This window comes from Lissotriton helveticus, chromosome 9 (assembly GCF_964261635.1).
Source record: "Lissotriton helveticus chromosome 9, aLisHel1.1, whole genome shotgun sequence".
NCBI classification, from domain to species: domain Eukaryota; kingdom Metazoa; phylum Chordata; class Amphibia; order Caudata; family Salamandridae; genus Lissotriton; species Lissotriton helveticus.
The window spans coordinates 588,674,462-588,702,207 of NC_136070.1; the positions used below are offsets into that span (position 1 = coordinate 588,674,462).

General features: G+C 44.9%; 1 protein-coding gene across 1 annotated transcript; it reads left to right on the plus strand.

The window, feature by feature from the left end:
• The first annotated feature begins 3,497 nt into the window (after positions 1 to 3,497).
• GPHA2 (glycoprotein hormone subunit alpha 2) lies at positions 3,498 to 27,746 on the plus strand. The gene is made up of 4 exons (XM_078662118.1): positions 3,498 to 3,582; positions 14,877 to 14,984; positions 17,152 to 17,336; positions 27,388 to 27,746. The coding sequence occupies exons 2-4, from the start codon at positions 14,885 to 14,887 to the stop codon at positions 27,487 to 27,489; spliced, it is 387 nt and encodes a 128-aa protein (XP_078518244.1). The 5' UTR covers positions 3,498 to 3,582; positions 14,877 to 14,884; the 3' UTR covers positions 27,490 to 27,746.

Consider the following 27,746-nt stretch of genomic DNA (forward strand, 5'->3'; position numbering starts at 1 on the left):
TTAGTTTTGATTTGTTCAAAAAATGGACCATCTCCTGATGTGTTGTCTTTCACATTAAAATATACTATGCTTTGGCCAAGAAGAACCCTCCTGTGGTGTTGCGTGCCCATTCCACCAGAGAAAAGGCGGCAACCACGGCATTAGCACGTGGAGTCCCAGTCCTTGACATCTGTCAGACAGCAACATGGGCATCCTTCCACACATTTACCAGACACTACTGCCTGAACAGCCAAGTCCAGAGGGACGGGTACTTTGCCAATTTGGTCCTCCAAGACTTTTTGGTAAGATCTTGATTCGCCGACCTACCTCAGTGGATGGTATTGCTGGGGTATCAATTCTATGTAAGGAATCTATAACTAACAGTCTCTATCAGATGAACAAGTTACTTACCTTTGGTAACGATGTATCTGGTAGAGAGGTATATGTTAGTTGTAGATTCCTTACCGCCCCACCCATCCTTTCCGCTCTGCAAACTGATTCCCCTTCAGGCCCCTGGTTTGGACACACTAGTGGTCAGTGTCTTTCATGGCTCTGTGCTTCTGGCGTGGAAAGTCGTGTTAAGAACTGACATCAACGCGCATGGGCGGTGTCAATGTAGGTCCGGCGACGTCATCCCGGTGCTCTCAATGCCGACGACGGACACTGAGCCGACCGACGTCATCTAATGAAGTGCAGGGGTACTGCTGAAGAAAAAATCTCCAGATCCAGATTGACGCCTGGGGGAAATTCTAAGGTAAGCAATCTACAACTTGTTTATCTGTAACACATCTAGTTCTGGTAATGTGGCCAGATCAGAGACGTTTTACGGCATGGACAAAGTGGGCTCTGGCCCAGGGCCTCGCTTTTCAGGGGCCCCCTAATAGAGCCAGCTCTGTTCTGCAGAGTTTGTCCAGACGCCCTTGATTATTTTTTTTTAATTCTGTTTTAAATATTGTTTTCCTTTAATGTATTGTTGGTGTGTGAGAATCTAATACCATTTGCAGAAAATGTGTTTATGTTTCAAGCAATATCCATAAAAAAAGTTTCTATTAGATCAAAACAGGACCTCGCATATAAGAAATGGGAGGGTGCCACAGTGATTATTTGCAGTAATATAAGTGAGCACTGCTAAGTTACACTATTGAAAACACACATCACTATCCCTGAATATGAGATGTAAACACATTAAACGTGGACAAGTGTGCAAGAGTGCTGTCAGAGACCTGGCCAAAGAGGGCATGAAAGAGCTGAAATTGGATCATGAATACAAAGCTGTTCCAAACTGGGGACCCCAAACTATGTTTGGCCCAGGGCCCCCAAAATCCTTATGATGTCCATATATGAATATAATCCTTGAATTCCTGGTCTCTCAGCGACAGAGAATCGTGCGCGAGCACCTCTGGCTGTACCTGCATCAAATTGCAGGGTTGGAACCTATCTGCGGCTCGCCTCAGCCACTTTGGGGTGGTACCACATTTCTGTGGAGCCATATGGCGCCATCTGACTGCACACTGGAGCTGTCATGTAAAAATCTCAGGATTCAACGTAGCGCCAGGTAATAATCTAAATGTGAGGAATCTGTGGTTAGATAGAGTATCCACCAGAAAGAGTGTCACTAAAGGTAAGTAACTTGTTCTTTTAAACAATTGATCACAGTTGTTTTTTTCCCACGTCAGGGACAAATACAGTTTACAAGCCGGTGATTAAATGTTTGATATATCCATATCCTCACAACAGACTTACAGGTGGTTTGCAACATTAAACTCAATCAAGCCTACCTAGCTAGCTCTCCTAGTTCTCTAGGGTGGGAGGTTCGACAGAGAGGGTTAATTAGAGCAATTTGGTGAAGATTTATGTCTCTCTGTAGCACTAGGGCCATGGACAAAGGGAGGTCGCCAAACATGCTGCAGTTGATGATTATTTCCCCTGCCCATCGTCAGTATAGATTTTAGTTGATGCTTTTTCTTGAACTCAACTGGGTGACCTCTTGTCTGGGGCAACTGAGATACTACAACAGCTACCAAGGGCCTTATAAGACCGCCATACTCGTGGTTATGATCCGACCACCGCCACACTGCAAGTCCGCCTGCAGTACTCTGTGTGGGGCTCGCCTGCCACGAGACCGCAGGCTCTATCAGGATCAAGGATCCCGCTGGGCTGACAGTCTGAAACTGGCCTGAATATGCTGGCGGTGCCGTTTCAGGCACCGCCCACAATATTACGAGTTGCCTTTTCACCACCCTTTTCCTTGTGGTGCTCCTGCCAAGAAAGGGGTGGCAGAGAGGCAAAAAGGGGGCCCCAACAGGCCCCCCTGCCAGATCTGGGACTGGGGGTGCATGTGGGGGCACATATTGTGCTCCCTACACCTCTGTTCCTGCACAGTGTGGCATGCATGCCAGACCATGGAGGAAGGTGCTGCAGGCGCTGTCACGGCGGTGGGCTGCAAGTTAGGCTCTCCTATGAGCAGATACTGTGACCTGTGCCTCTGGGGAATTATAGGCTGGGAGCTTAAGGAGGGCGCCTCTGTTTGCTTCCAGTGCATGTCCCAGTTGTAGGTAGCGGTACAATTGTGTGTGGTGCATGTTATAGGTCTCTACCAGGAATGCCAAGCGGCGGTGTGACTCATTAACACATTTCTTGCTCATCTTTGCTTCTCAGATCATTGGCTTGTCCACCATATTTTTCATGTTTCCCCTCGTTGTCCTTTCACTTTCTGTCTGCCACTCCTTTGCTGATGAATGATTGGTAGACTATGAAGTTTTCCGTCTTTTTGATTCCTGTTTTGTCAAGGGTTTGTTTCAGTTGTTGGTGGATTGTAATGGGTATGGTCCTGAGGTTGGTTCTTGGGAGCAGGCATTCCTAACTCATGATACTTGACTTGTTCATTCCTTTTACAGGATGTACCCATCTAGGCTGGAGGAGTTCTTATTGGGCGGGGGAGGGGAGGAGGTGTACCAGCAGTGTTCAATCACTGCAATGATAAAATCTATACTACATCTTCCAGAATCATGCAAGGACAGCGACGCCAGTGCAATTCGTGAAGTCAAAGAGATTTATCACTGCCAAATTGTGCCAGTATTGGTGCAATCGATGTATGGCGTAGCGCGGGTACACTTCTCCATACTGGCTTAAAGGTGGAATTTATAGGGTTGACATATAAGTGCAGAATGGAATCAAAAAGACTTGGGTGAAAACAAATAATGTCTCTATGTTTTAAATATCACCAGTTTGAGGCTGCTGCCCCTTTAAATCTGCTGCGCTTCCAGTCTCCGGCGCATGCATTCCAGCTTCGGACAGTGCGCAGCGAAGAAGGCGTCCACAGGTGTGCTGAGGCGGCAGCAGCAGGGGTGTCCGCGAGGACCCGCTTCTGCACACCAGCCTGTGACTGACACACCTCAGGGGCGGGGCCTGGCAGCCAGCCGAGGGAGGGTGTGTTTCGGCAGCCCCCCTTCATTCCCAATCAGACCCCGGGCTACAAATAGCACCTGCGGAGCACGAGCCCTTCCAGGGGATGCTAAGCCGCGAAGCCACCACGCGCCTACCTAGCAACCTGCCTAAAAGCACACCTGCGCGCCTGCCTGCTGCCACTCACCGGAGGACACGGTAAGCCCTCGTCGGTATAAGCACCGGCTGCTGAAACTCTGTGCTGCGACGTGCGCAGAGCTGTGGGTGTGACTTTTAATGCTGAGTTGTGTTAAAATAAAAAGTAATGAATGCATAGTTGCTCGGTTTATTACTTTTTTCTAGCCTTTCTGTGCCAAGGTGTTTCCACAAGACATGGTCTCTTTTAGATGCTCTATATGAGAAAGTTCAAATGCGTGAACTTCCAGGATTGTTTGAGAAGAAAATGAAATACGAACAGGTGGACGGCTAAGTTGGGATGGACGTTGCTTTCAGAACAGCAAAGTTCAAATCTCGGTTCGTTTTTATCTAGCGGTCAAATCTCGGCTCCATCTCGAGCGCACACTGTGATCTTAGGCACATCCCTTTATTTCCATCACCGTCCAACAGTTGGCATATCTTCGAAACCATGTAGGTCTTAGAACCGAGCTAAACACTGGTTAAAGCCAGGGCATTAATAACTAGACATTTGCACTGTTCAGTTTCCTAAACCAGGTATGACTGGCTGGAAACATTGCAGAAATGCCCCCATGCAGGTGTGTACACGTCATGAAGTAGCCCAGCATGTGGGATTGAAGAGCAAGACTTCTCCCCACCTGTCCCAGAAGCACTGGGGGCAGATTTACAAGCCCCTTGTGCCACGTTTGCGTCATTTTTAACATGGGAAAATTGGCGCAAAAGTGGCGCATGGGGCTTGTAAATCTGCCCCTGGGTGTCGCTTAGCGTCAGCCAACGTAAGATAAAGGCTTCTCTAAACATTAAGGGGCAGATTTACAAGCCCTTTGCGTCACTTTTAACATGGCAAAAGCGACGCAAAAGTGGCGCAAGAGGCTTGTAAATCTGCCCCATAGAGGCTTTTTTACAAGCCTCTTGCAGCAATTTTGCGTCACTTTTCCCATGTTAAAAATGACGCAAAAGTGGTGCAAGGGCCTCGTAAATCTGCCCCTAAATGTGTAATCTTGGCTTCAGCTGCAAACACTTGTTGCAGGCAGCAGAACATAATCAGAAGTTAACAGAAACGAGCAAGACAGCCCGAAATGGACAAGGAAACGAGCAGAGTGCACGGAATGATGACACCACTCAGCCGTAAAGTAGGAAACATCATGGAAAAAGCTTTCCGGAATTCTCTGTACATGAAATCAGGCTTACAGAGTAGCTCGTCCATGTGTTTAACTGGTGAAGACTGTCTCCTCCTGGTTGAATGGCTTTTATAAAATTGTGGGGCCTATTCACAAAGGAATTTTGGACAGTGCTTAATTTGTAAAACTTTTAAGTGCCAGGGCCCTTCTTAGGAGGTCACTGCAGCCTGCACCCCCATTACGCCTGACAGTGCTGCCAATTCCAGTACCAACACAAGTACTAACCTCTTCCTACAAGTGTGGCAATTCTGTCTATTCAAGGCCATCCAAAGCTATAAAAATGGTGTGGCATAGTCTGAATTGTGATTTTTAATGTAGATTGAATTATTAAACTGTTGTTTTGCTCATCTCAAATATAGACATCCAGCGCCACCGTGTAGTAGACCATGGGTACTCGCAAACATTTGCCCAGGGGCCATAAAGTATGGTCTGTGGTGTGACTGAGGGCTGCACTGATGCCAGCAGGGGTGGTTGTAGGGGGTCTGGGTGGGGCAGTTATTGTGTAAGGAGATTTAAAAAAATAAAAATAAACGGGCAAGCATTTATTTGCAGATAAATGCTGCCTGTTTATTTAACATTTAATTCTGAATATTAGTGCTCAGCAACTAAACAGCAGCTCACCAGGAGGGCCGCATGTAAAGGTCAAGAGCGCAAGCAGCCCCAAGCCGTGCCTTGAGCAGCACAGTAGTGTCCTATTTGTCAGCATATTATGCGACCAGAAAGATGTAAGTAGTTTCATGTTTAGAAAACAATAATTAGAATTTAGTGTTATAGAGGTTCGGCTGCTCCTGACTGAGATCTTCACTGCTCAGCTGTCTCCTGCCCATTTCTTCCTTGCTGCTGCTAAGTAAAATGCGAATATGGGGTGGGCGGGGTGGCGTTTGGGGGTTGGACTATTGTTTTCAGGGACAGACCTCTGCTGATTACACAAACGAGCCCACTCCCCCGCCATTCTTACCTGTATGACCAGGGCCGGCTTTAGGGCGGTGTGACCGGTGCCACTGCACCGGGTGCTGACTTTGCATGGGGCCGCCTGTTTGCTAGACTATATTGTTTTTAAAAGCACCCGTAGCACCGTTCCTGACCTCCAGCAATTTTCAGTCAACAATTAAAATGGCGAACCTACTCCGGTGATTGATGTTCCTCCTGAGAGAGAACAAAGTTTTGGCTAGTGGAAGTTTTGACTGGGTAATGTTTTGATTCATCATAAGTTAGTGCAGAGGGTTAATATGCCTGCTGCACAGAATGTGCATCATGCAGATCACGAAGTGAACATAACGTAAATAGGTCAGGGGGTTACTGCTTTCGTTGGAGACTTTGTTTTGTTACTTGTAGTTTATTAGTTAAAATACTGATAAAAAATCTGTGAACTATTAACTTTCGTCAAATAACTGAACTGCAGACTTCAAGTATAGATTAGAGCGTATTGATTTTTTCCCCCAGACTTTCAATATCCTAATGTTGTACAAAGTGTTGATTTGGGTAGAAATCAATTCCAATTTTTAAAGATAATCCCCAACCATGGTCTTCGTTTCAAATTCTGAGTTTGTGCTTCTCCAGACCAAGCCCCCCAAAACTTTACTGCCTACCAGAATGGATGACATATAAATCCTACCACTCTGCCTAATGTAACGTTTCCTACACATTGATTTACACACAAACGATTGAGTAATGTGTGCGCAATGTAAAGTGCTCTGACATCCTTCACTTTTACGAGTGACACTATAAAACAAATTAAATGCATCTGAGTGAGAGTGGTTATGGAGACTGTTACTGGGTGGTGGTACTGCGGAAATTCGTTGCGCTGGTGGTCATGTGGGGTGGGGGGGGGCAAAAAACATTGTCGCAATGGGCGCCACCAGTGCTAAAGCAGGCCCTATGTATGACCCACAGCTCAGCTTCTTCCTGCAAGTGCCAAATTGTAAATTAGGAGGGGTTATAGGGTGAGGAGATGGGAGAGCAAGATAATTTTGATGGGGCGCTTCCAGTCTGTACAACAAAAAAAAAAATGATTAAAGACATTGTGGGCTAACTTGCTGGAGCTATTTCAGAGTGAGACTGCTGCATGACCTGCATGGAGCCAGCTCCTTGCGCGGCTTGCGCCTCCTCTGAGCATTCATGTCCTGGGCCCAGCCCGCCCATGCTAAAGGCTGGCACTGCCCCCTGCATCCCTCTGATGTGCTATCACATAATTTTTCAAGCCACCCACCCAGGGTGCGGCAGACTAGGGGCTGACGAGCACCACAGGCATTTTGCATTTTGCTTGTGGATATGGAAATCTCCAACGATGCTGGCTAGCCCTTCCTCTACTACACCATGGCGGGAGCTTGGAGAATGGTGCAAGAGAGGGGATGCATAAGAGGCAGAAGCTTATGGCTCTTAATTCGGCTCACTGTTGGCTTGAGAGTATCAGAAGAGCCCTGGCCGAGCTAGAGGTGGCCACCTTGCTCAAGCCAGGCTCTAGACTTCAGCAGCTAGTCCATCCCCATTGCATACTCTTCCAGGCTTTTATGAATTTGCACAATATAAATCGCAATAAACTGGACCTCATGAAGGATGCCCCAAGTGAGGGCTTTGGACTCAACATTGAGAAAATAATTCAATTCAGGGAGACTCACAAACCTCAAGTGAGTCCTGGGTTGATTTTGCAGACTTTTCAGTCGAAACACTAGGTGGCTGGTTAAAAGGAAGTAATTTACAAGACTTTGATGGGCTTTATAATTAATTATGAAAGAGCATCTGTTAGGTAACTGTACTTCAGAAAAATTGCATCAATTCTTGGAGGACCTAGGTTTATTCTCTACTTAGGAGTTGGAGAAGAAGGCTGACCATTGGATCAAGACTCGGGTATCCAAAAAGTCCCATGGAGCACTTTGCCCTCTCTGCACTTTTACTAATAGGGAGTTGACCATATGGAGGCCAACTACATGTAGAAGTGCGTAGAAAAGCACTCCTGTAGGCCTACTTCCCGAGGCATAAATGCCTTTGTGAATCGCCCTTTCTTTGTCTCTGTTTTTAATTCAAGTTAATGATTTCTTTAGATAAAAATTCTACTCCTTCTCACATAAGATTTGGGAAACTCCTACGACTTGGATTCTCCAACTGTATCTCCTGAGAGGAGGGCTCCTTGACATTTTGTCAATATTGGAGCGCCAAGCTACTCCTTTGGGTGTACTGGTACAAAATAAATCCTGATGTCTGTCCAGAGTTGGAAACTGAAAATATGCCTGCTGGGATCCTCAAATATTGTGCTAACATGTAAGGAGGGGAACAGAAAGGAGCAGTTTTCGTGAAATGCAGAAGCCCTTGATAGTAAATATATGGTCTGCACTTACATACGCATTGTTTTCCTCAAAACTGCCCTAAAGAAATTGACAAGAAAACGAGGCAGTAAATTGGTTCTGACGAATTTTATTGGTCACAAACAAAACGAATTTGGAGATAGTTTTGAAGCTTGTGTGGGGGGTCAAGGCCCTTGTACATCCATCAAGTCTCAAGGGGTAATACTCATGTAATAATAAATCAAAGGGGTAACTAGGGCAATAAAGTTCCAGCATACACGCCTCAACCTATGAACAATGAATCAAGAGGTATCCTGTTCCTAGAGGCGGGACATCCCACTTCTAGGAACAGCATACCTCTTAGTTCATTATAACACTCAAGTAGTCACTGCACTTGCTGCCGTGACCCGTGTTTAATTTATTGTCTCCGAGAAGTATCATAAATTAGCTTAGAAGGGTAATGTGCCCACTGTGCGCTACAGCGTGTAAATCAAATTGCAAGTTCGTACCCTACAAAAGAAAGCTCAGTGGGTGCCCAGTGCCCCTTTTGTACTAGCGCTGAAACGATCCTACACAGGCATGCCCATTAGCGCCCAATACTCATCCCTGTGTCTAGCCTCCTGCTGTTTTTTTGTCTCCATGGGTAGTTGTTCTGTTGTACCCGGGAGCCCTCTGCAGAACCTTCTATAATCGTGGGATGAATACAATGGATCTTCCCAGGGCGCTGTTTTTTCGTTCCTAGAGTTCAGGAGGTTTGAAGCTGATTGAAACTTAATAACGATTCTCCATGACACAGAGGTCAGATATGCCCCAGTTAGAGGGTTTACTCCTACGACATCAATCAATCAATCAATACATTTGTAGAGCGCACTACTCACCCGTGAGGGTCTCAAGGCGCTGTAGGGAGGGGGAGGGTGCCACTATTGTTTGAATAGCCAGGTCTTGAGGTGTTTCCTGAAGGTGAGATGGTCCTGGGTCAGTCGTAGGTGTGCGGGGAGGGAGACATGGGACTTGCTTTCCAATCAGCCTATAACCTGTCACTTCAGCATCGACTATGCATTGGAATATTTCTCAGGGGCGCTTGGGATGTGAGAAGGAAGAGAGTTGCTAAGGTGGGAGAGACGAGCTGGGTCAGTAGAAACAGATGCGTTCATGACTGTATTGAAAACAGCTGCCTTGTTAAGCTGAGAAGACGGGAAGCCTTAGAAGTCTGCGTGGGCCACTGAAGATCCCGGTGTAACTGGTCACAAGGGTCAGGACAAATCTCAAGTGTAATACAGCGTATTTATTAATCTTTCTACCCATACTTGGGAACTACCCAGAGTCCTCTGCTTCTTTATTACATAATTTATGCAGCACTTTAAGCCTTAAAGGATATTGTTTTTTGCTTTATATATATATATATATATATATTTATTTTTTATATATATCCAACACAAAGGGAGCACCTGATAGAAGCCTCTGTAAGATTCCTCATTCATTTTCATTTATTGTCGGCAACTTGCAAGCTGGCAGCCTCACATGTTACAAGCATCAATTAATCATAGCGCCAAACGCGTTTCAGGAAATCATTTCCCTTCGTCAGTGGCAGCACAAGACAAATCAAGGTCACCCTACTGGTGCACAATTTATATTCTAAATACCCGCCCCAGTGGGCGTGGCTGTCAACACAGCCTCATGGTAGTTGTAGTCCGCCAGAGTATTTCCAAGTGGATGCACTTCGACTTGTCCAGAAATAAAAAACAACATTGTAACCCGAGTGGGTAGATGCGCTGCTCTGTTATGGTGCCAGCCAAGGTTGGATTGGGATTGAAAATCGGCCCAGGCACGCCAAACAAAAAAAAATAGGCCCACATTTGCATATTCACTCCTCAAATCACTGCTTTGGCTGATCTTATAAAAAAAACTTAAGGAGGGGGAGTAAAAAAAAAAAATGCACGCGTTAGTTTACAGTGGTGAAACAAGTTAGGCCACTTCTACTCAGGCCCCTGCCCCCACTCAGTATGTGCAGACATTATTGGGCCGGCCACGGAGACAAAGGGAGTGACACCTCTAGCTAAACGGAGGTAATGAGCGCCCATCTGCCTCTAGAAAGGCCACTCAGACACCCACTGGGCCTCTGGCTGTATTTGAACAATAGAGACAGCGCCCAAATGGCCCCCCAGACTGCTAAAAAAAGAGGCCCACAGCAGCACTCGGACACCGGCCCCTCGGGCATTGCCCGAATGCCCGCGTTACCAATCCGACGCTGGTGCCAGCCCCGCTTTGCAGAAGTCGACGTCAATGATGTAAGTGCTAGTCATGTAATGGCGCCAAACAATCCCTTCTCAGCCCAGCCAAAGTCCTCAAGGTATTCTACTTGAGTCTCTGCAAGGTCTTACAAAGAGCACAAAGTTTGCTGTTGAACACCAGACCTTGAGACATGGACATGCTGATTGTTGCAAATGATATACCTTGAACGATAGTTGCTGAGGTTTGCAGAGCGGTGCAGGATGCAGCACTACAGAACCAAGAGTAGACTGAGGCCATCAGCCCTCATGTTGTTATCTGCAACTGATGTCTTCCTCAAACAATTCATGTGGTAGAAACAACACGTCACATGCAAATACCCACAAGAGTGTTGGACATCTGGATGCAGGTAAATCAGGCTAACAAGGAGTTCATGAAAGTAAAACATAATAATATGTACCGCCTACGAAAGTTGAGTGACTGCAGGCCTATTAATTGAAGTCCTGATTTGGCCAACAGGGTACTTGGTAACAAACTTGGAGGAGTACTCTGTCCGCTAATCCAGTGGCCGTCCAAACTTCAACTTTCCGACAGTGGTCCCCCTGCTGGCTCTGCCGTCAGAAAACTTCATTCAATGGCTTGACAGTGTCTGGGCTGTCGTAGTAAGGACATCAGACTGCCCACCCTATTTAGAGTGGATGATCTGAAGTTTTTTTTTCAGTCTGAAAGAGAGAAAAAATTGCTCCCTATACCCTAGGGCAAACCACCCAGGGGGTAGCCATCATTAGTTTATTGTTTTTCAAAAACATACTCCTGCTTTGGAAGTTTGTTTTAGAAAAACAATAAAGTTTGGTGCACCGCCACATCGTAGACCGTGACCTTGCACCGAGCTTCACTGCCTTCATTGGATCAGCCATCGCAGTGGTTCTTCTGAAGACACATAGATCTCTGCTGGGCTGGCAATGGTCCTTAAATATGGAGGGTGGAGTCATGCCAGCGTGGCACACATAATGTCCTCTGCCACCCGGATGGACGATGGGCCGTCTGCTAAAGTCAAAATCAGGTCCTAAGTTTTATGTTTATTAAAGTAAATATGACACTATATAAAGATCAGTCATTTCGTACAAAAATACTGCCTACCACTACATTGCCTGCCACTATATTGTCAAGGTCGGTATAGGTAAGGTACGTATTCTTTCTCCATGTCTCCTTCCACTGTAATTGCCATGCAATATCCTGGTTAGGCTGAAGTAGTGGATGATTGTCATGCAACATAATAATACAGGCTATGTACGGAAGGAGTGCCATATTACCAATTAACATCATAGCCAAGCCGCAAACCACTTACTGATATTAGGAACCAAAACATTTGTTTCAGGCCTATCCTGGCTAAATTAGGCATTTTAGTTTCTTTACTTCCCTCCATGTCATTGTACATCAGAACACCTGAAACTGTCTTTGAAATTATGTCTTCTTACATTAGTGAGGGGCATGTCGTCTATAGAGAGTAGCCTGTCCCAGCACTCTGTTCCTGCCCAGCTCAAGCTCAACTTTCAAACAATGGCCTGATATCCCCGTATTTGGAACTGAGGATCCTTATTTACAAGAGGCTTGCACTGCCATAGCGTCACTCTTTTTCATGGTCCGGCGGCATAAGCCTCTAAATCATATCTATGAGGCGACGCCAAGCAACACTGCGTGGCTTTGCATGGCCTCATAGATATGGAGTAAGACAAAGCAACGCCAGTCGGTGCCTTGCCTTACTGTGCATCAAGAAGGCGTTCCATGGGTGTTGCAGTGGGTTTTCCCAGGCAGCACCCATGGATTTTTACGCTGCCCCTGATTTACAAGAACATGTAAACCTGGAGCAGTGCCAAAACCTTATGCCTCCCCAGAGCAGGCCTAATGAGGAGAAATAGAACAAATAATCAAAGCCCGGCGACGGACTATCTAGTCTGCTTCTCACATGTTAAACATTGACAGTAAAATTGTCACGTGCACAAATCCTCTGGCACTTGCCGCCGTTTAGTGCCACTGTGAAACAGATTCCAAGTTTGTTGTATATATGGAGGTGCACCAGGAAGTGAAGTCCAATCTCATGAATTTTTGCAAAGAAATCCATTAATCATAACTCTTCAAATTTCAAAACATATGATCCAGCCAACACGTTTCGTTCCAACACACTCCTGGAACTTCGTCAGGGCTTTGAATTTCATTAAAGTCAATACTCATTAATTGCACCAAAATTACAGCATCATATGCCGGCTGTAAATAAATTTCTTTCCAAGGGCCTCATCCAGCCTTTGAGTTCATCACCATAATAAGTGCGTATTGTAGTCTCTGTGCAGTCAGACTGCAAAGGTTCATGAGATTGGACTTCTCTTCGTGGTGCACCTCCATATATACCATAACGAGGAGAAATACTTTTATTTCCCCTCGTTTTTTCCCTTTCTATGTGTGCTGCATTCTGCAGCACACCTAGAAAGAAGAAAACGCCTCTCAGGATTATGTTTGTGCAGGAAGGGACACCTTTCTGCACAAAAACAATCATGCATGCAATGCAGACACCCTTGCACTATGGTGCAAGGGTGCCTGCATTGGCGCTAGGCGGTAATTTGTGCGCCAGCACAGAGTGAAGGACAGGATTGCACCGTATTTCATAAATACAGTGCATTCCAGCCCTTTCACATTGACGTAGGGCAGCATCTCAAGGAGCCTTGCGGCGCCGCCCTATGCCAAGCCGTCATAAATTAGGTCCTAATTCTGCAGTCTCCAGAGTTTGCGTGCACATCAAGAGAGCAACTGATGTCTCCTACTTGGTTTGCAACAGAGTGCCGCAGCACATCATTGGTGACCTGTGTAACCATGTACTACAAGCTAAATATAAATGAAACAATCATTTGCAAAGCCAATAAGTCTGGCTTCCATTTTGACCTCTGTCAAAAAAAATGTGAAATATAATTCTTCAGTAGAAAAGAAAACAAAAATACGAATACTCTCTGTTTGTCTAACTTCACAAGGGTTTTTGAGGTCTAATACTGTATGGAGAAGTACTCTTTGTAAAGAACGGGTACCCTCACCCACCATACGGTGGTTGCTTCATTATAGGGCACTCCCTAATTCTGCAAAGCAGGGGAGCACTTTCTGGTGTTTCCTGTGGTATCCTACCTATGGTGAATAGGTGTGGTGAGAGTATCCTAACACAAAGGTGTGTGTATGCATTCAAAAGGAACAGTTGGATATTATAAAAAACATTTTTTACCGGTCACAGTTGCCATTAGTTGGGCTTACGAGCAAAGGCCTTTAATAGAATCTTAATGGTAATACAAATAGCATGGACTGTGGTTTGGGACAAGTCAACACGTAAATATACAAGGTTTTCTCATTGGTATGGCAGTTCACAGGGAGAATCCCTCCCCGTATGGGCGTACAGTGACACCTCAACACTGGAGGACACTGTACACATTTTTAAAAAGCATGTGTGGTAATAATGAAGACTACTGTCCCATTTTTCTCCACCATCCATTGAAAAATGGAGTGGCAGATAAAGTGCCAGCAACGATCACAAACTAGGCCTGGGTATTCATTTTTTATTGATGCAAAACACAAAATGTATAACGGCAACATATACTGAGATTTAAACAGTTTAAGGTCCTGGAGAAAGTCCTAAGCATCTCTAGGGACTGCAGTCCAAGAGCTGAAACATATTAACCAATGAATAGGGTTTACTTTTGACCAATACACTGTTACGCTATACCTCGACCACCGTTGTCTAATTAGTCAAATTTCCCATTGAGAGTCTCTTTTGGTGTAGATTTATACTAGGGAATGCACCCTCTTGGTTGAAGGTTCCCTCGTTCCCCTATAGATGCAGTTACAATTCATCTGTGTATGACATACAGAATTTAATGTGTGACAGTTCTGAGCACTTTTGAGTAGTAAAATACTTCCTTGTGCATTGTAGACGCTCAGCAGTAGTTGGCATGATACACCAAACAGCCAAAGCACGAGGCAAGACAGAATACTCTATTGGGGGAGCCAAAGTCTATTCTATGACTATTTTAAAGAATATATCAAAACAATAGGTCTTATTGATACCCGCACCATCAAGCCAGATTCAATACAAGCAATCCATTTAAGACCCTCTGATCTGGTAAGGGCAGATGGCAGCTTTGTTGACATTTATCCAAAATTACTATTTACGCACAGAACAAAATATGACCGCAAGATAACTGTACCTGTATAATAGGCATGTGTTCGGATGTATGTCAGTACAACGCGATCTTTTAGATCGCGTTACTTGATATCACAGGTTTTACAACGCAAATCGTTACAACGACTTGCGTTGGAGGGCGCGGATTTAGGAATTTTTAAATTTTATATTCCAACACCAGTCCCCGTAACAGTAGGGAAGGTGTTGGACTATAAAATTAAAACATTCCTTATCCCACAGCGCCATCCAGCGCAAGTCGTAGTAACGACTTGCGTTGTAATAGCTGCGGGGAAAAGGTTGTGTGGTGTAAACACCGCGTTGTAAACGACATTTCCCATGTGTTTTGACCTTGTCACAAATTTCCAACACACCAAGAAAAGCTTAGTTATGAGAGCCGTCCATTTTATTTTACAGATCACAACATGGCCTCCCTTTATGCTGCGCTGCTTGCCCTGGTTCTGGCTTTGATGGCTTCTGAATCTTGGACATACGAAAACATTGGACCAGGTTGCCATCTCCATCGTAAGTGTGGTTGGATGTTATGTTGTTCATTTTATGTAGTATTAGAATGCTTAGCAAGTCCAACTGCCTGCAAAACCATAACAGCGTAAGAATGGTGAGACGTCTGAGAAGAGAATTGCTGTATTAGGTGTAATTTAAGGTTTGTGGTCATGTTTCTGTTTAAGTGTCAACCCCGTTTCGATGTCTCCAGGCCTCTTGTCGATTGTCATTTAATTTTCACTGGGAGAGCTGGTCACCCTCATTTGCAAGGGGAACTCTACATCAAGTCCCTTTCCTGCAGCCACTTTCCCAGTGCTTAATTTACAAGGTTGTTGCAGATGGCAGATTCATTTTTTAACGTTTTTTTTTAAACTAGGGCTTATTTTTAACATACAGCTCAGCTTTAGCCTATGTTTGACCCCAGAACTTGAATTATATACTGCGTACCCTTGCTTAATTGTAACCTGAAACCAATCACCAGGATAAAATGTAATTTAACAAGCCTAATATGCTTATGTGTTGTAGCTGTCCATATGCAGAGCGCTCTCACATCCATTTAGGTGTGGTCCGCGCTATTAAACTGCAGCAAAATAAATACATTTTTCATCGTCCGACTTTTCCCCAGAGCAAAAGAGAGAAAGGCAGAAACAGGGTAAAGATTGACAAAGGGGAAAATGGTAAATCAGTGACAAAGAAAGAAAGACGGGATGAAAATGGACTTGCAGAAGTGAGATGGAGTCAAAGGAAGTCTATGAACTGGAAAAAAGAGGCACAGGGTGAAATTAAGAATAGACAGCCTTGAATTCGGCAACCCTAGCATTTGCCAGTGCTGCTGGCAGGCTCCTAAAAAGTCTTAGGCCTCCGCACTTATTTATGTACAGATATGGCACTGCTGTACCTGTCATTCTCTGCTCCTACTACTTCATTTTCCAGACCCCATTCTTGTGCTGCTCTCTTGTTCACTCTCAATATCCCTGGGATGATTGCCCAATCCTGTAGCTTCTTCCAGTCCACTGTTCAATGATCTCAACTGCCTGCCCTCTCTCACCTACCCTCAAACTGTGTCATCCACGCTCTGACTTCAAATGACCCGTCTCTGTCCTTTCATTTTCGCCCACCCTGCTCTTGAGCTCTTTCACTAACATTTTGCAATGTTTTAGCCTCTGTATGTTCTACAACTGATACTACTGATCCTGTTGCACAGGGTATGGCGGGCCCTGTTCATGCATGCTTTGTGAAGGAGACCACAGACATTAAGCTTCATCTTCTGTATCAGTGATTACTACGTGGTCTCACTGTCTAGGATAGTCATTATCAAAATTATGCAAGTCGTTCATTAGCATTATAGCGTTGCTTTGCATGGAGGTACTTTTCAGGACAGCTTCAGCAAACGCTAGGGCAATACTAATACGTAACGTGGGCTCGAACAGTCTTGTATTTCTTGGAGAAATGCAAGTTGCCCTGCATTTTGGTGCTACTTTCTGGATATTGCCGTTGTAGTGGAACTTCTGCCTGGCACAAGCGAGCCGTTCACTTGTATGTTAGCAGAACTCCATCCTATGGAATCTAGTGGTTTACAATTGTTCCGGGTGTCATAAAGCCGATGATTGGGTGATCTCAGCCCAGTTCTTCAGATGCTTCTCTTCACTTTGCAAAACGTCTAAATCACTCAACCGTGCTAAATGGACACTAGAGACAGTAGGCAAGGATGGAATTGACAATGGTACTGAAGTGCCTTCTCAGTCTCTGGAGGTGATTTCATCATATTATGGTTGAGGCACATTGGCCAGAGAGGGTGACTGACACTTACGTTATCGCTGACCGTAGAAGGACATGATTGAGGGTTTCACTAAATTTCATTCGCTTCCACCTATCAAGCTAACCGGCTTCTGAGTGTTACCTGATTTCTTTGGTTATTAAAGTATCACAAAGTGTTATTTGTTAGACAAGGTTAGATTTGCCCACCTTCATGACTTGGTGAGGACTAGAAGAAGGTCATATTTGTCTATAGATGTAAAATTATAGAATCTTAAGCGGGTGTACTTTCCTTTTCAGAGCATTTTTCGTCTTCTACACTAGCATGCATTATTATATTTGAAGGTCTTGGCAACTGGTGTTCTTAGTGGCTCTTTGTTTGGCTGTCTTGTGTTTCTCCCATCTTTACCACTTGCTTGCTTCTTTCTGGCAGCCTTCAACGTGACTATAAAGAGTGACCGCAAGGGCACATGCCGGGGAACCCATGTGGTCCATGCCTGTGTAGGATACTGCGAGTCCAGCGCTTTCCCGTCCAAGTACTCTGTGCTCCTGGCCAGCGGATTCAAGCACAACATCACCTCGGTGTCCCAGTGCTGCACTATCAGCAAAATGCAAAAGGTCAGTATGCATTAGGTCTGTATAAATGATTTCCTGCTGTTTCAGGCAGCATACTGTTAGCACTCAGTATCTGTGCTTTACTAGACAGTTTGGAACTGTAGATTGCTGACAACCATGTATCAACCTGAAGAAGTGTGAGAGATAAGCACACAATTGCAGCTTTGCACATCTCCGAAGGTCCCTTTATGGTTCTTTTTATGAACATAGGGCCAGATTTACTAACATTTCATTTTGCGAGTATCTAATTGCAATTTTTTGCAACTCGCAAAATGAGATGTACTAATGTGTCTCAGACACATTAGCGATTCCCAAATGGGTCGCAAGGGACCTGCCTCATCAATATTAATGAGGCAGGTCGCAATTTCAACCCACTGGGAATGGGCAATAACACAGGGATGATGGCCTGCTGGGGACAGCGGACCACCATGTCAGTTTTTACGGATAAATAAAGCAACTTTTATTTTAAAATGTTTTCAAAAAGAAAAATGAAATGTTTCTGTTTCATTTTTTAAGAGTAGGAAGTGGTCCATGGGACTACTACCTGCTCTTAAAAAACATTTTCGCTACCACTCACATTCACCATTTGCAACTGATTTACCATCTACTTGGAGAAGGAGGTAAACTGTGATTGTTTTGCAACCACATTCTGATCGCAAAACAATTGTACATCCCCCTTCTATCGTTACCGACTCGCAAAATATGTTTTGTATATAGCAAAATGGATTATGCATTTTACTGGTCACAAACCAGTAACGTGTCATACATCTGGCCCATAGTACATTAAGCTTGTTTTATGAACATAGTTAATTAAGCTGATTACTTCACTGGGTTGTCCTTTCTGGGATTTTTGGTTTAAAATGTATGAGCCTGAGCAGGTATAGGTTGGAGGGAGAGATGATTGATAGATCTGCTGGGATAGGGTTTGTTACTATCATCCTATACATGATTGTCATTGTCGAAAAGTGTTTATAGTACATAGCTAGTTGGGTGGATTTAAATTAGAGTGCTCTGTTTGCCAGCGATACGGGCCGATCTCTTCAGTTATTCCATGCATGTTCATTTGGTGATGAGCGGTTTATAGCTGTAGATTGGTACAGTACTGGAGGATGGACATGACCCATAGGGTTCTGTTTTATGTGAGTGTAACATAGTCAAGCAGTATAAGGGAGTTATTATGCAACTTGTTTGAACTATAGTCAGCTGCCCACGAGTGTGGGCCAGGAGGTTTATAAATGAATTAATATTACTATATAATATCCAGGCTAGACGTAGGCCAGCTGTTCATAACTTACTTGGGCATAGGAAGCTGTGTGCTGGTTGGGCTGTTCAACATCTGTGAACTGTAGACTGTAGATTATACTTGTAGAAGCTATTCTTATTCCTGGTTCTATCTCAGGGTTCTGGGATGATGTAGTTGTGCTGGAAATAACCATGTTTTCACCTCTCTTCTGAAGTATAAATGATCCTGAATACTTCAGATCTTACCTGGAAGTGAATTACAGAGTTTAATAACTTGTACTGAGAAAGCCTGCCTCCTATGTATTTCTCATTGTAAGGTGTTATGAATATCAGTGTGGCAAGCCTGAGATGCAGTGTCCTATTTTGTTTGTATTGCTTCTTCAATTTAATTTGTAGATAGAGTGAGCCTTTTCCTTGGGAGGCTCTGTGGACAACGCAGAGTGCCTTGCACATTACTTGTCTAGCTACAGCTAGCTGGTGGAGTGATTGTAGTTTGGGAGTCATGTGTCTGTTGGGTTGAGATGAAGAAGGAGCTTTGCGGCACCATTTTGGTTAAGTTATATTTTGCGCATAATAGAATTGGGGAACCAATGTTATGTTGGTGGCAAAATCACGTTTGGAGATTACAAGTGTGAGGATAGTTTATAGTTTTTGTTGGTATTCGACGCTGAGGAGGTTGTGTCACAGTGTTCTCAAATTGCTGCTTGCGAACTTGTTGATGCTCTTTGTGAACTTCTTGAAATGTGGTATAAAGGGCAGATTTGAATCCAAATTTATCCCTAGGTTTATTTCTTTTCCTGATGTCAATAGAGGCAACACAAGTTGCTTGGGTCATGTGTCTTTAGGTTGGTGTTTTTGCTATCATTTACAGTCACGATCTCTGTTTTTGTGGTTTTCATCTTTAGGTGGTTATTTATCATCCATGCATTTATGGCATTAGGGCTGATGTCCAGCTGTGATTTGTAGAGGTCTTCCAGGCTATCCATTTTTTGAATGATTTGCTTATCTGCTTAGATGTAACATTTGAGGTTGAATGACCTTATCAGGTTTGGTGGGTGGTTAGGTAGATGTTGACTACTAGGGCAGATATGAAGGACCCCATAGGGGTGCAACAGTGTTGAGTGTGAGGAGCTGATGTATAAGTATACCAGGCTTTGTCTATTTTTGAGTTGAGGCAATTCATTTAAAATTATTTACATATTCAGAAATGATAGAGCCTTTGTAGTAGCGTGTTCTGATTGACAGTGTCAAATGCCGCTGATAAACTCATAAGCAGTAGAGTGGCAATTTTGGTCCTGTACACTGTGAGTTTTAGGTCACCGCAAACTCAGCCGCAGCCCGTGGAGGGAGTTCGGTGGGGCAGGGAGACGGTGCGGGGGAGGGGCAGGGTGGAGGGTGGTAAACAACGGAATATGGATAATTGCAGGTAAGTAAACTATTTAATGAATAAAACGAATTTTGTAGCGCACCCACCATCAACAAATGTGATGCAGCGCGCTACGAAATTCGTTTTATTTATTAAATTGTTTACTTACCTGCAATGATCCATATTCCGTTGTTTACCACCCTCCACCTTGCCCCTCCCCCGCACCGCCTCCCTGCCCCACCGAACTCCCTCCACGGGCCGCGGCTGCGCAAACTGACACAAAGGCTGACTCTGTGGCTCTATCATCTATAAATCTAGATTGTTGGTCTGACATTAAGTCACTTTCCTCCATAAATGTGAAAACTGAGCAACAACTGATCTTTCAGATATTTTTGTGCTTTGGTTCTCTGCTATATCTTGTGGACTTCCTTAGAAGGACAGTTGGCTTCAATTATGTGTGTGGAATAGTCTTGCCTTTTTGTGATTCTGGATATGATTTGGACTTCAGTTCTTGATTTTCTTACTTGTGTTGTTTTATTTTGGGGTGTGTTTTCATTCTTTTGATGTTGTTGTTAATCCATATGGCTTTCTTTCTGTGTTACCTCTACGTGTTGTCTTTACTGGAATGTGGTTGTTCAATGCAGTGGAAATCCAGTTGTGGAATTTGTATATGTTTTGAGGTTGCATATTTGTTGGGATTCTTTTGAGACAGGAGTTGAGTGTTTTGAGGTCTAGTTTGTCCATTGTCTTGTCTGCATGTGTGTTGTCTGTTGTAGGTTGATGGTGTCGTTGGAAAGGTGTATTAAGTTGTATTGATCTTGAAGGTAATGATGTTGTGACCACCCCAGATTACTGGGTTGTTGCCTGTCACTGTGGCCTGTCAGGGGGGTGGCAAATATGATGTGCAGAGTGTTTCTACTGGAGTGACTTGGTCCACAAAGAATTTGTTGTAGTTTGAAGGCCTCAAGGTTCAATGTGATGACTGTGGTTTTTTATTTATTTTTTATTCATTTATTTATAGAACTTTCAGTTACAAAATATATTCTTACTAACATTCCCTTCACTCATCCCCCACCCACCAGTTGTGCAGTACATCAACCGAATGTCAGATTCTTGTCATCACAATTCCAATAATTACACAGCCACTTAGCCAACAACCCACTAAGCGGGGCAGGCGGCGTTGATAGGACGTATATTGAACAGACCCAAATTGTCCAGGGCGCGCCAAGGAGCTTCACTGTCCATGCCCACGGCTTCACATCTCTGAATCAAGGGAGTGCTCAAAGTTCCGAGTGTGTCAGATATAGCACCCACCTTCCCTATGTCCCCTGATGCTCCTCCGCTGCTGCACTATCCGGCCGGGTTGCCAAATAGGTATGGTACAGCCCCCAGAAATTCTTGGGCCTACTGGTAGGAGGAAGGAGTTCGCTATAGTTGTCCGATTGTGTGCATGAGTACAACATATCATGCGCCCATCTCTTAGGTGTCGGCTTTGGTCCTTTCATCCAGCAGCAGGCCACTACTCTGCGCGCAATTAAAAAACCCATGTAAGCTAGCCTGCGGATCGCTCTAGGAAGTTTTTTGCTGTAGCCTAACAATGCTATCATGGGATCTGGAGGAATAACTACTTCTGTGACGGTGATAATTTCTGCAAATATCTTGGTCCAAAAATCACTGATACCCTGGCACAGCCAAGCTAAGTGCAGAAAATCAGCGTTTGGGGAATGACACCGCTCACAGTCAGCTGTTTCACGAAGACCATACCTGCAAAGCCTAGCCGGTGTATAATATATCCTATTCAGGAATTTAAAGTGCACCTATCTGTGCCGGCCATTCAGCGATATTTTTCTGGTGTTGGTGCAGCAATATTCCCACGTGTCATCATCTAACTCCAATTGCAAGTCCAGTTGCCAGGTCAGTCTTGCCTTAGTGTAAGTATGTCCCCTGTGAGATTGTGACAGAGTGTACAAGTGCGTCAGCAATTTCTGTGGTGTCATCGTCTTTATGATATATGTGAGTTTTTTAACCTCTGGAGGCTCCGCCATGTCACTCCCCAGGAGGTCCGTCAAAGCGTGTCTAACCCTGAAGAATTGGAATCGCGTTAAGAGTGACGGTGTATCAATCCCAGCTACCACCTGATCCCAAGTTTTGACTACTCCGTCCTGAAACAAATCCCCAGCTGTCGCTATTTTGAGTTTCAGCATATCAACTATCACCCCCTTTTCTCTCAGCGGAGGCAACCATTTAGTCCAGTCAATGGGCATACTCGGGGAATACAGCAGGACTACATTCTGCCCCTGTAGGAGGCTGTACCACGCATGATTGGTTGCTGCTAGCGAGTCCAGGTTCCCGGTCCTGCGATCAGTCAGTTCAAAGATCGTGTGAGGGAGGGAAAGAGGGCTAGCAAACAAGGCCTCCATTTTGACGTGTGGTATGTCTCGGTTCCCGTGCACCCATGTGTGTAGGTGAGCAGCCTGCGCCACTCTATAATATAGCTCCAAGTCTGGTGCCCCTAGTCCCCCCATTTTGTACAGCAAAGTAAGAAGTGACCATTTTGCGCTGGGCTGACCACCCGCCCATGCAAGTCTAGTCATCACTTGTTGAAACCTCTGGAAAAATATCTTAGGGAGCACCATAGGAATGGTCAAAAATAAAAACAAAAACCTGGGGAGCACTACCATTTTCATTATTGCAATTCGTCCCAGTAAAGAAAGTGGCAGCTTGCACCAAGCAGTTACATCGTCCTCCAGTTTACTGAAGGCAGTTCCGTAGTTGGCACTAAATATGGCCTCTGGGTCCGTATGTAGGCGAACCCCCAGATATCTAATCGGATCTGTGGTCCATTTTAGTGGGTACTCCATGTCGGCAGGTTGCGTGATAGGGGTCAAGGGAAATGCTAGCGACTTTGACCAGTTGACTCGGAGTCCCGACAGCGCGCCAAAGCGGACCACCTCCCTTAGGACTGAGGTCAGGTTGTTATCTGGGTCACGGACATACAGCAATGTATCGTCCGCGTACATTGACACCACTATTTTATAGGTCGGGAAGCACACGCCTTCGTTACCATGGTATTCCCTCAGGGCACAGGCCAGAGGTTCTGCCACCAGGGCGTACAGTAGGGGCAAGAGCGGGCACCCTTGTCTAGTACCTCTGGAGATCGGAAAGGAATCAGTCACCAGGTCATTAATCCTGATACGAGCCCGTGGTTTGCAATACAGAGCCCCTATCATCTGTAAAAAAGGCTGGCCGAGTCCCATACGCTGTAGCACCTGTCTCATGAATGACCACTCTACCGAATCGAAGGCTTTTTCCATGTCTAGGAAAACTGCTAGCGCCTTCCTGTCTTGCCGTACATGCTGAATCGCGCCAAATACAGTACGAATGTTATATGTCAAATTTCTGCTTGGCATAAAGCCTGCCTGTTCCAGAGCTACTAGGCTAGGCGCCACAAGTGCTAGCCGTGTGGCCAAGACCTTAGCAAACAGTTTTGCGTCAACATTCAGCAGAGATAGGGGTCTATACGAGCTACACTCTTCCCTAGGCTTGCCCGGCTTGAGTATGGTCACAATGAGCGCCTCTCTCATGGAGTCCGGCATGCTTCCTTCCACGCAAATGTCATCATAAAGAGCAGACAAGTGTGGCATCAGCTGGTCTTTAAATGCCTTATAAAAGCCTGCCGTCAGCCCATCCGCGCCCGGGGCGCTTCCAGACTTCATGCTCGCCAGTGCGTCTGATATTTCGTCTTTTTCAATGGGGTGCATGAGGAATTCCCTGTGTGCATTCGTAAGCATTGGGATGTCAATATGGCCTAGGTAGTCTTCAATGTCGTCCTCAAGATCCCCCCCTTTGTCGTGTAAAGTTCCTCATAGTAGGTTCTAAATGCAGTAGCTATCTCGGTTGGGTCAGTCAGGGCCTCCCCAGTGTTAGAGTGCAATTCCGTTATTAGTTGACGTTTTCTCCCTCCCCCTATGACCCTGGCTAATAGCGCACTTGGCCTGTCCCGCTCACCATATGTCCTAGCCGTGGCGTACTTCCCCATATGTTGCACTTCCCTGTCTGCCTCATCGTGAAATTCGGCCAAGAGTGTTTTTATTTCATCGCAGACCGTGCTATCGGGGTATTCACTCTGCCTCTGTTCCAAGGCCCCTAGCTGTTTCTCAAGAGCTGCAAGCCGCACTCTAATGGCTTTCAATATGCCAGAATGTTTAGACATCACCACTCCACGTATATAGACCTTGAATGCCTCCCAGACAACCTGAAAACTCTCTACCGAGCCAATGTTCTTTTCAAAAAACACCTAAATGGCCTCCGCGATCTCCCCTCTGAACACCGGATCAAGCAGAGAATAAGGCGGGAACCGCCAAGTGAATGGCGGGATAGACTTGCTCTTAGTTATCAGCTCCAAGAGTACAGACGAGTGGTCAGAAAGTGTCCTAGGGAGCACACTACACTTACCAATCAAGTCCAATTTGCATGCAGGGACTACCCAATAGTCAATCCTAGTGTGGATGTCATGATACGCAGAGTAGTGGGTGTACCCCCCCTGCAGAGGGTTACGGGCTCGCCAAGCGTCTTCTAGGCCCAGGCAGGTCATCACGCCTTGCAGTTCTACGGCAGCGGCCGCAGGTTTCCGATATGGTCCCGCAGATCTATCAAGTGCCGGGTCAAGCACTGTGATGACTGTGGTTGGTGATAGATTCATCTTGTCAGGACAAATGTTAAGGTCTCCAAGAATGTATAGGTTGGGATCGTTTAGATCAGTATTGTTAACTGTATCTAGAAAGGTATTTTTAAAAGTTTGCTTTGGTGCATGGTTGTCTATATAATAAGAGGAGAGAACAAATTAGCATTTAAGTGGGGTAACCTCTTTCCAGAAAGGATTCACAGTAATTACTGGTGAAGTTTTTGATGTGTGAAATTTTGTTTAGTAATCTCCTATATATGACTGCCAGTCCTCCTCCAATTTTGTCAATATGAGTTTGGCTGACAATGGCAAATTCAGGTGGGATGGCTTTGTGGCATATTTTTGTAATGAAGGTGAGGCTATGCTTTGAATTCTGAGAGTAGATCATTGTCCTTGATTTGAAAAGCAAACATTTAGTTGTTGTGTCTCTTTCATCTTGATGTGATGGTGCTTTGAGGAGGTGTGGTCTAGTATAGGAGGAGGGAAAAAAGCATAGGAATATCGATGGGATTAGGTCGGGAATAGTTGTCATTTGAGGTAGAAATGGAGGATAGATTGTTATATTAGAGCATAATCTGAAGTTTCAGAGGTGGGTGTGTGGGATTTTTGTGGAAGGTGGTAGTGTTGGAGCTGCTTTGTCCTATGGTGGTTTGAATGAGGTGCATAGGGCTCTGGGGAGAAGGTGCGATCAGAGAACCTGGTGATATTTTTTAATTTCCTCCTGGCAAGTGACATTGTGGCCTAGATTTACAAAGATTTTGTGTCCGGTTTGCATCTTGTTTTTGAGGCAGACCCATCGCAAAATCAATTTTGGTATTTACGAAGCAATGCAAATGTCGATTTGCATGCCTTTACAAAAAAAATGTAAATTAACAGCACAATGCACTGCTTTTAGTTTCTTTGCGTCTGGGAGGAGAATGAAACAAATTAGAGTAATTAGCGTTACAAGAATAGTGAACATTTCCACCATTGGACAGTGAATGTATGGGGGCTTATAAGTACTGTGTATAGTGTACTTCTACCTAGCGCTTCCTAACCTGGTCTTCCTAGGGTGAGTGATCTGCCAAATCCCATCCCGGGTGGTCTAACTCCCCATTACCTGTGGGTAAGTGTCATCAGGCTGCCCGTCTTGGTGTAGAGCTGGACATCCCTGCTTTGATATGCATGAATCAACTGAGCTGGAATTCCAACATGCAGTGACCTCGCAGCGTCAGCTGAGCGCTCCTCTCCCTAAACAAGGAAGTAGTTCTGTGTATATACCAATAGAACCCATGTTGCCATGTTGCAACCCCTGTCAGGCTGCCACTCTTTATCTTTCAATTCAATTCTTTATTTTAGTTGAATGGCTTTGCCACCTACTGGATAATAACATATATACCATTTGCGCAGTGAACTTTATCCCTTGTACTGAATGTGTCACGGTGTCGTGATAGTATGCCTATGAAGTGGAAATGTAAGCAATGCAGATTCAGAGAAGTTTGTCCTGCATGGTCACGCACACAAACGTATGTCAAAGTCACAGTGTGTAAAAGAGAAGGCAATTTAAGACACATGAGCATGTAAATGGCCGCATTTCTTTCAGGGCCTATCCTGAACTACGTGACACTTCTGTAGGCTGGTGTAATTAGGAGAAATACCTACATTTCGCCTTGTTTTTTCCTCTTGCATGTGTGCTGCATTCTACAACACACAAACAGAGAGAAAATAGCCTCAAATTATGGTTTTTGTGCAGGAAGGTATCCCTACCTGCATAAAAATGATCCTGACCACAATGCAGGTACCCCTGCACTATAGCGCAAGGTTCCCTGCATTGGCGCCAGGCAGGCCAAAGTCGGCCAGTGCAGGGAGACGGCAGAACTGCGCTATATCTTCAAAGAGTTGGGGCAGTTCTGCTCCCTCCCGTTTCCTCAACGCAGTAACTTCACCTGCTGCACTGCATTGTGTGAAACGTTTGTAAAGCTGTGTATGTCAGTTGTTTGCGATGAGGATTTTAATTAGTGTGTTGTTTTTTTATACGTTTTATGATTTAGGTGTCGGTAGTTGGACTTGTTGTGGGTGTGGCTGTATGAGTGCAGTGTTTATTGTGTGTTTTTAGGACCTTGTGGGACTTTGGGATTAGATCTGGGGTTATTCACCTCTAGCTCAGTAGTAGTTATAATCATCTTATGAATGCATATGAGGATGCATACCTATGACTGAGAGTCTGTAGGAGTTAATAGGAGATCTTGCTGTATTGATGTGTGGTTGCGTACCTGGAGTTTTGAAGTTAAAGAGACAAAGTTTCAGGCTCTAGGCCTGTTGCAGGTCCTCCTAATAGGTAAGTGAAATGAAAAAAAGGACCCACCGGGAACGGCCGGCCGCTGCCACTCCTCCGTCCTCTTCCTTCTTCCTGCCTCGACCGGCAAGCAAGAAGCACCCGGGCACAGAGGCTCCCCTGAGCCAATCACAACGCTGCAATGCAAGGAAAAATCCTAACTTTAAGACTTTCGGTATTCACAGAAGGCATTTAGGAGTCCTAAAGTTAGGAGTCCAAACTTTACTACTCCTAAACTGAGAAAAATCCTAACTTTAAGACTTTCGGTACTCACAGAAGGCATTTAGGAGTCCTAACTTCTGTGAATACCGGAATGAGTAAGTGACTTCTGTGAATACCAAAATGGTAGTAAGTTTAGGATTTTATCCTAAGTTAGTTCTGTGAATCGGGCCCATAGCTTTCAAACTGTCTAATGTTCCCTCAGTGACCAACTGTGTCTTTTTTTCAGATCAAAGTCCGCCTCTACTGCGCTGCCTTGCGCCGCGAGGAGATTGAAATCTTCACCGCCAAGTCCTGCCAGTGTGACATGTGCCGGCTCTCCAGATACTAGCTGCTCATCACAGCCATCACGCCAAGAAGAGACTGTCCTGCGTCCCTCGTCGCCTGCTGCCGACTTCCTTCTAGCTTTGTCAAGAGGGTCTTGAGGAGAAGCTAATAGACAATGTTCTGTTTTTTAGATGACTTTATTTATATAACTAAATATTTGTAAATGTATTTATGATAGAGCCAGAATTGCACTAAAGTCGACGGGTTGTCCATGTAAAAACGAACTATGCAGATGCCCGGCCAAGAAAAATAATACCTTTT

Bases quoted from the DNA above. Each gene is read 5' to 3' on its own strand.
- GPHA2 (XM_078662118.1), top strand. From the start codon at position 14,885: ATGGCCTCCCTTTATGCTGCGCTGCTTGCCCTGGTTCTGGCTTTGATG. The intron at 14,985-17,151 runs GTAAGTGTGGTT...TCTTTCTGGCAG, and splicing joins ACCAGGTTGCCATCTCCATC to CCTTCAACGTGACTATAAAG. The intron at 17,337-27,387 runs GTCAGTATGCAT...TCTTTTTTTCAG, and splicing joins CTATCAGCAAAATGCAAAAG to ATCAAAGTCCGCCTCTACTG.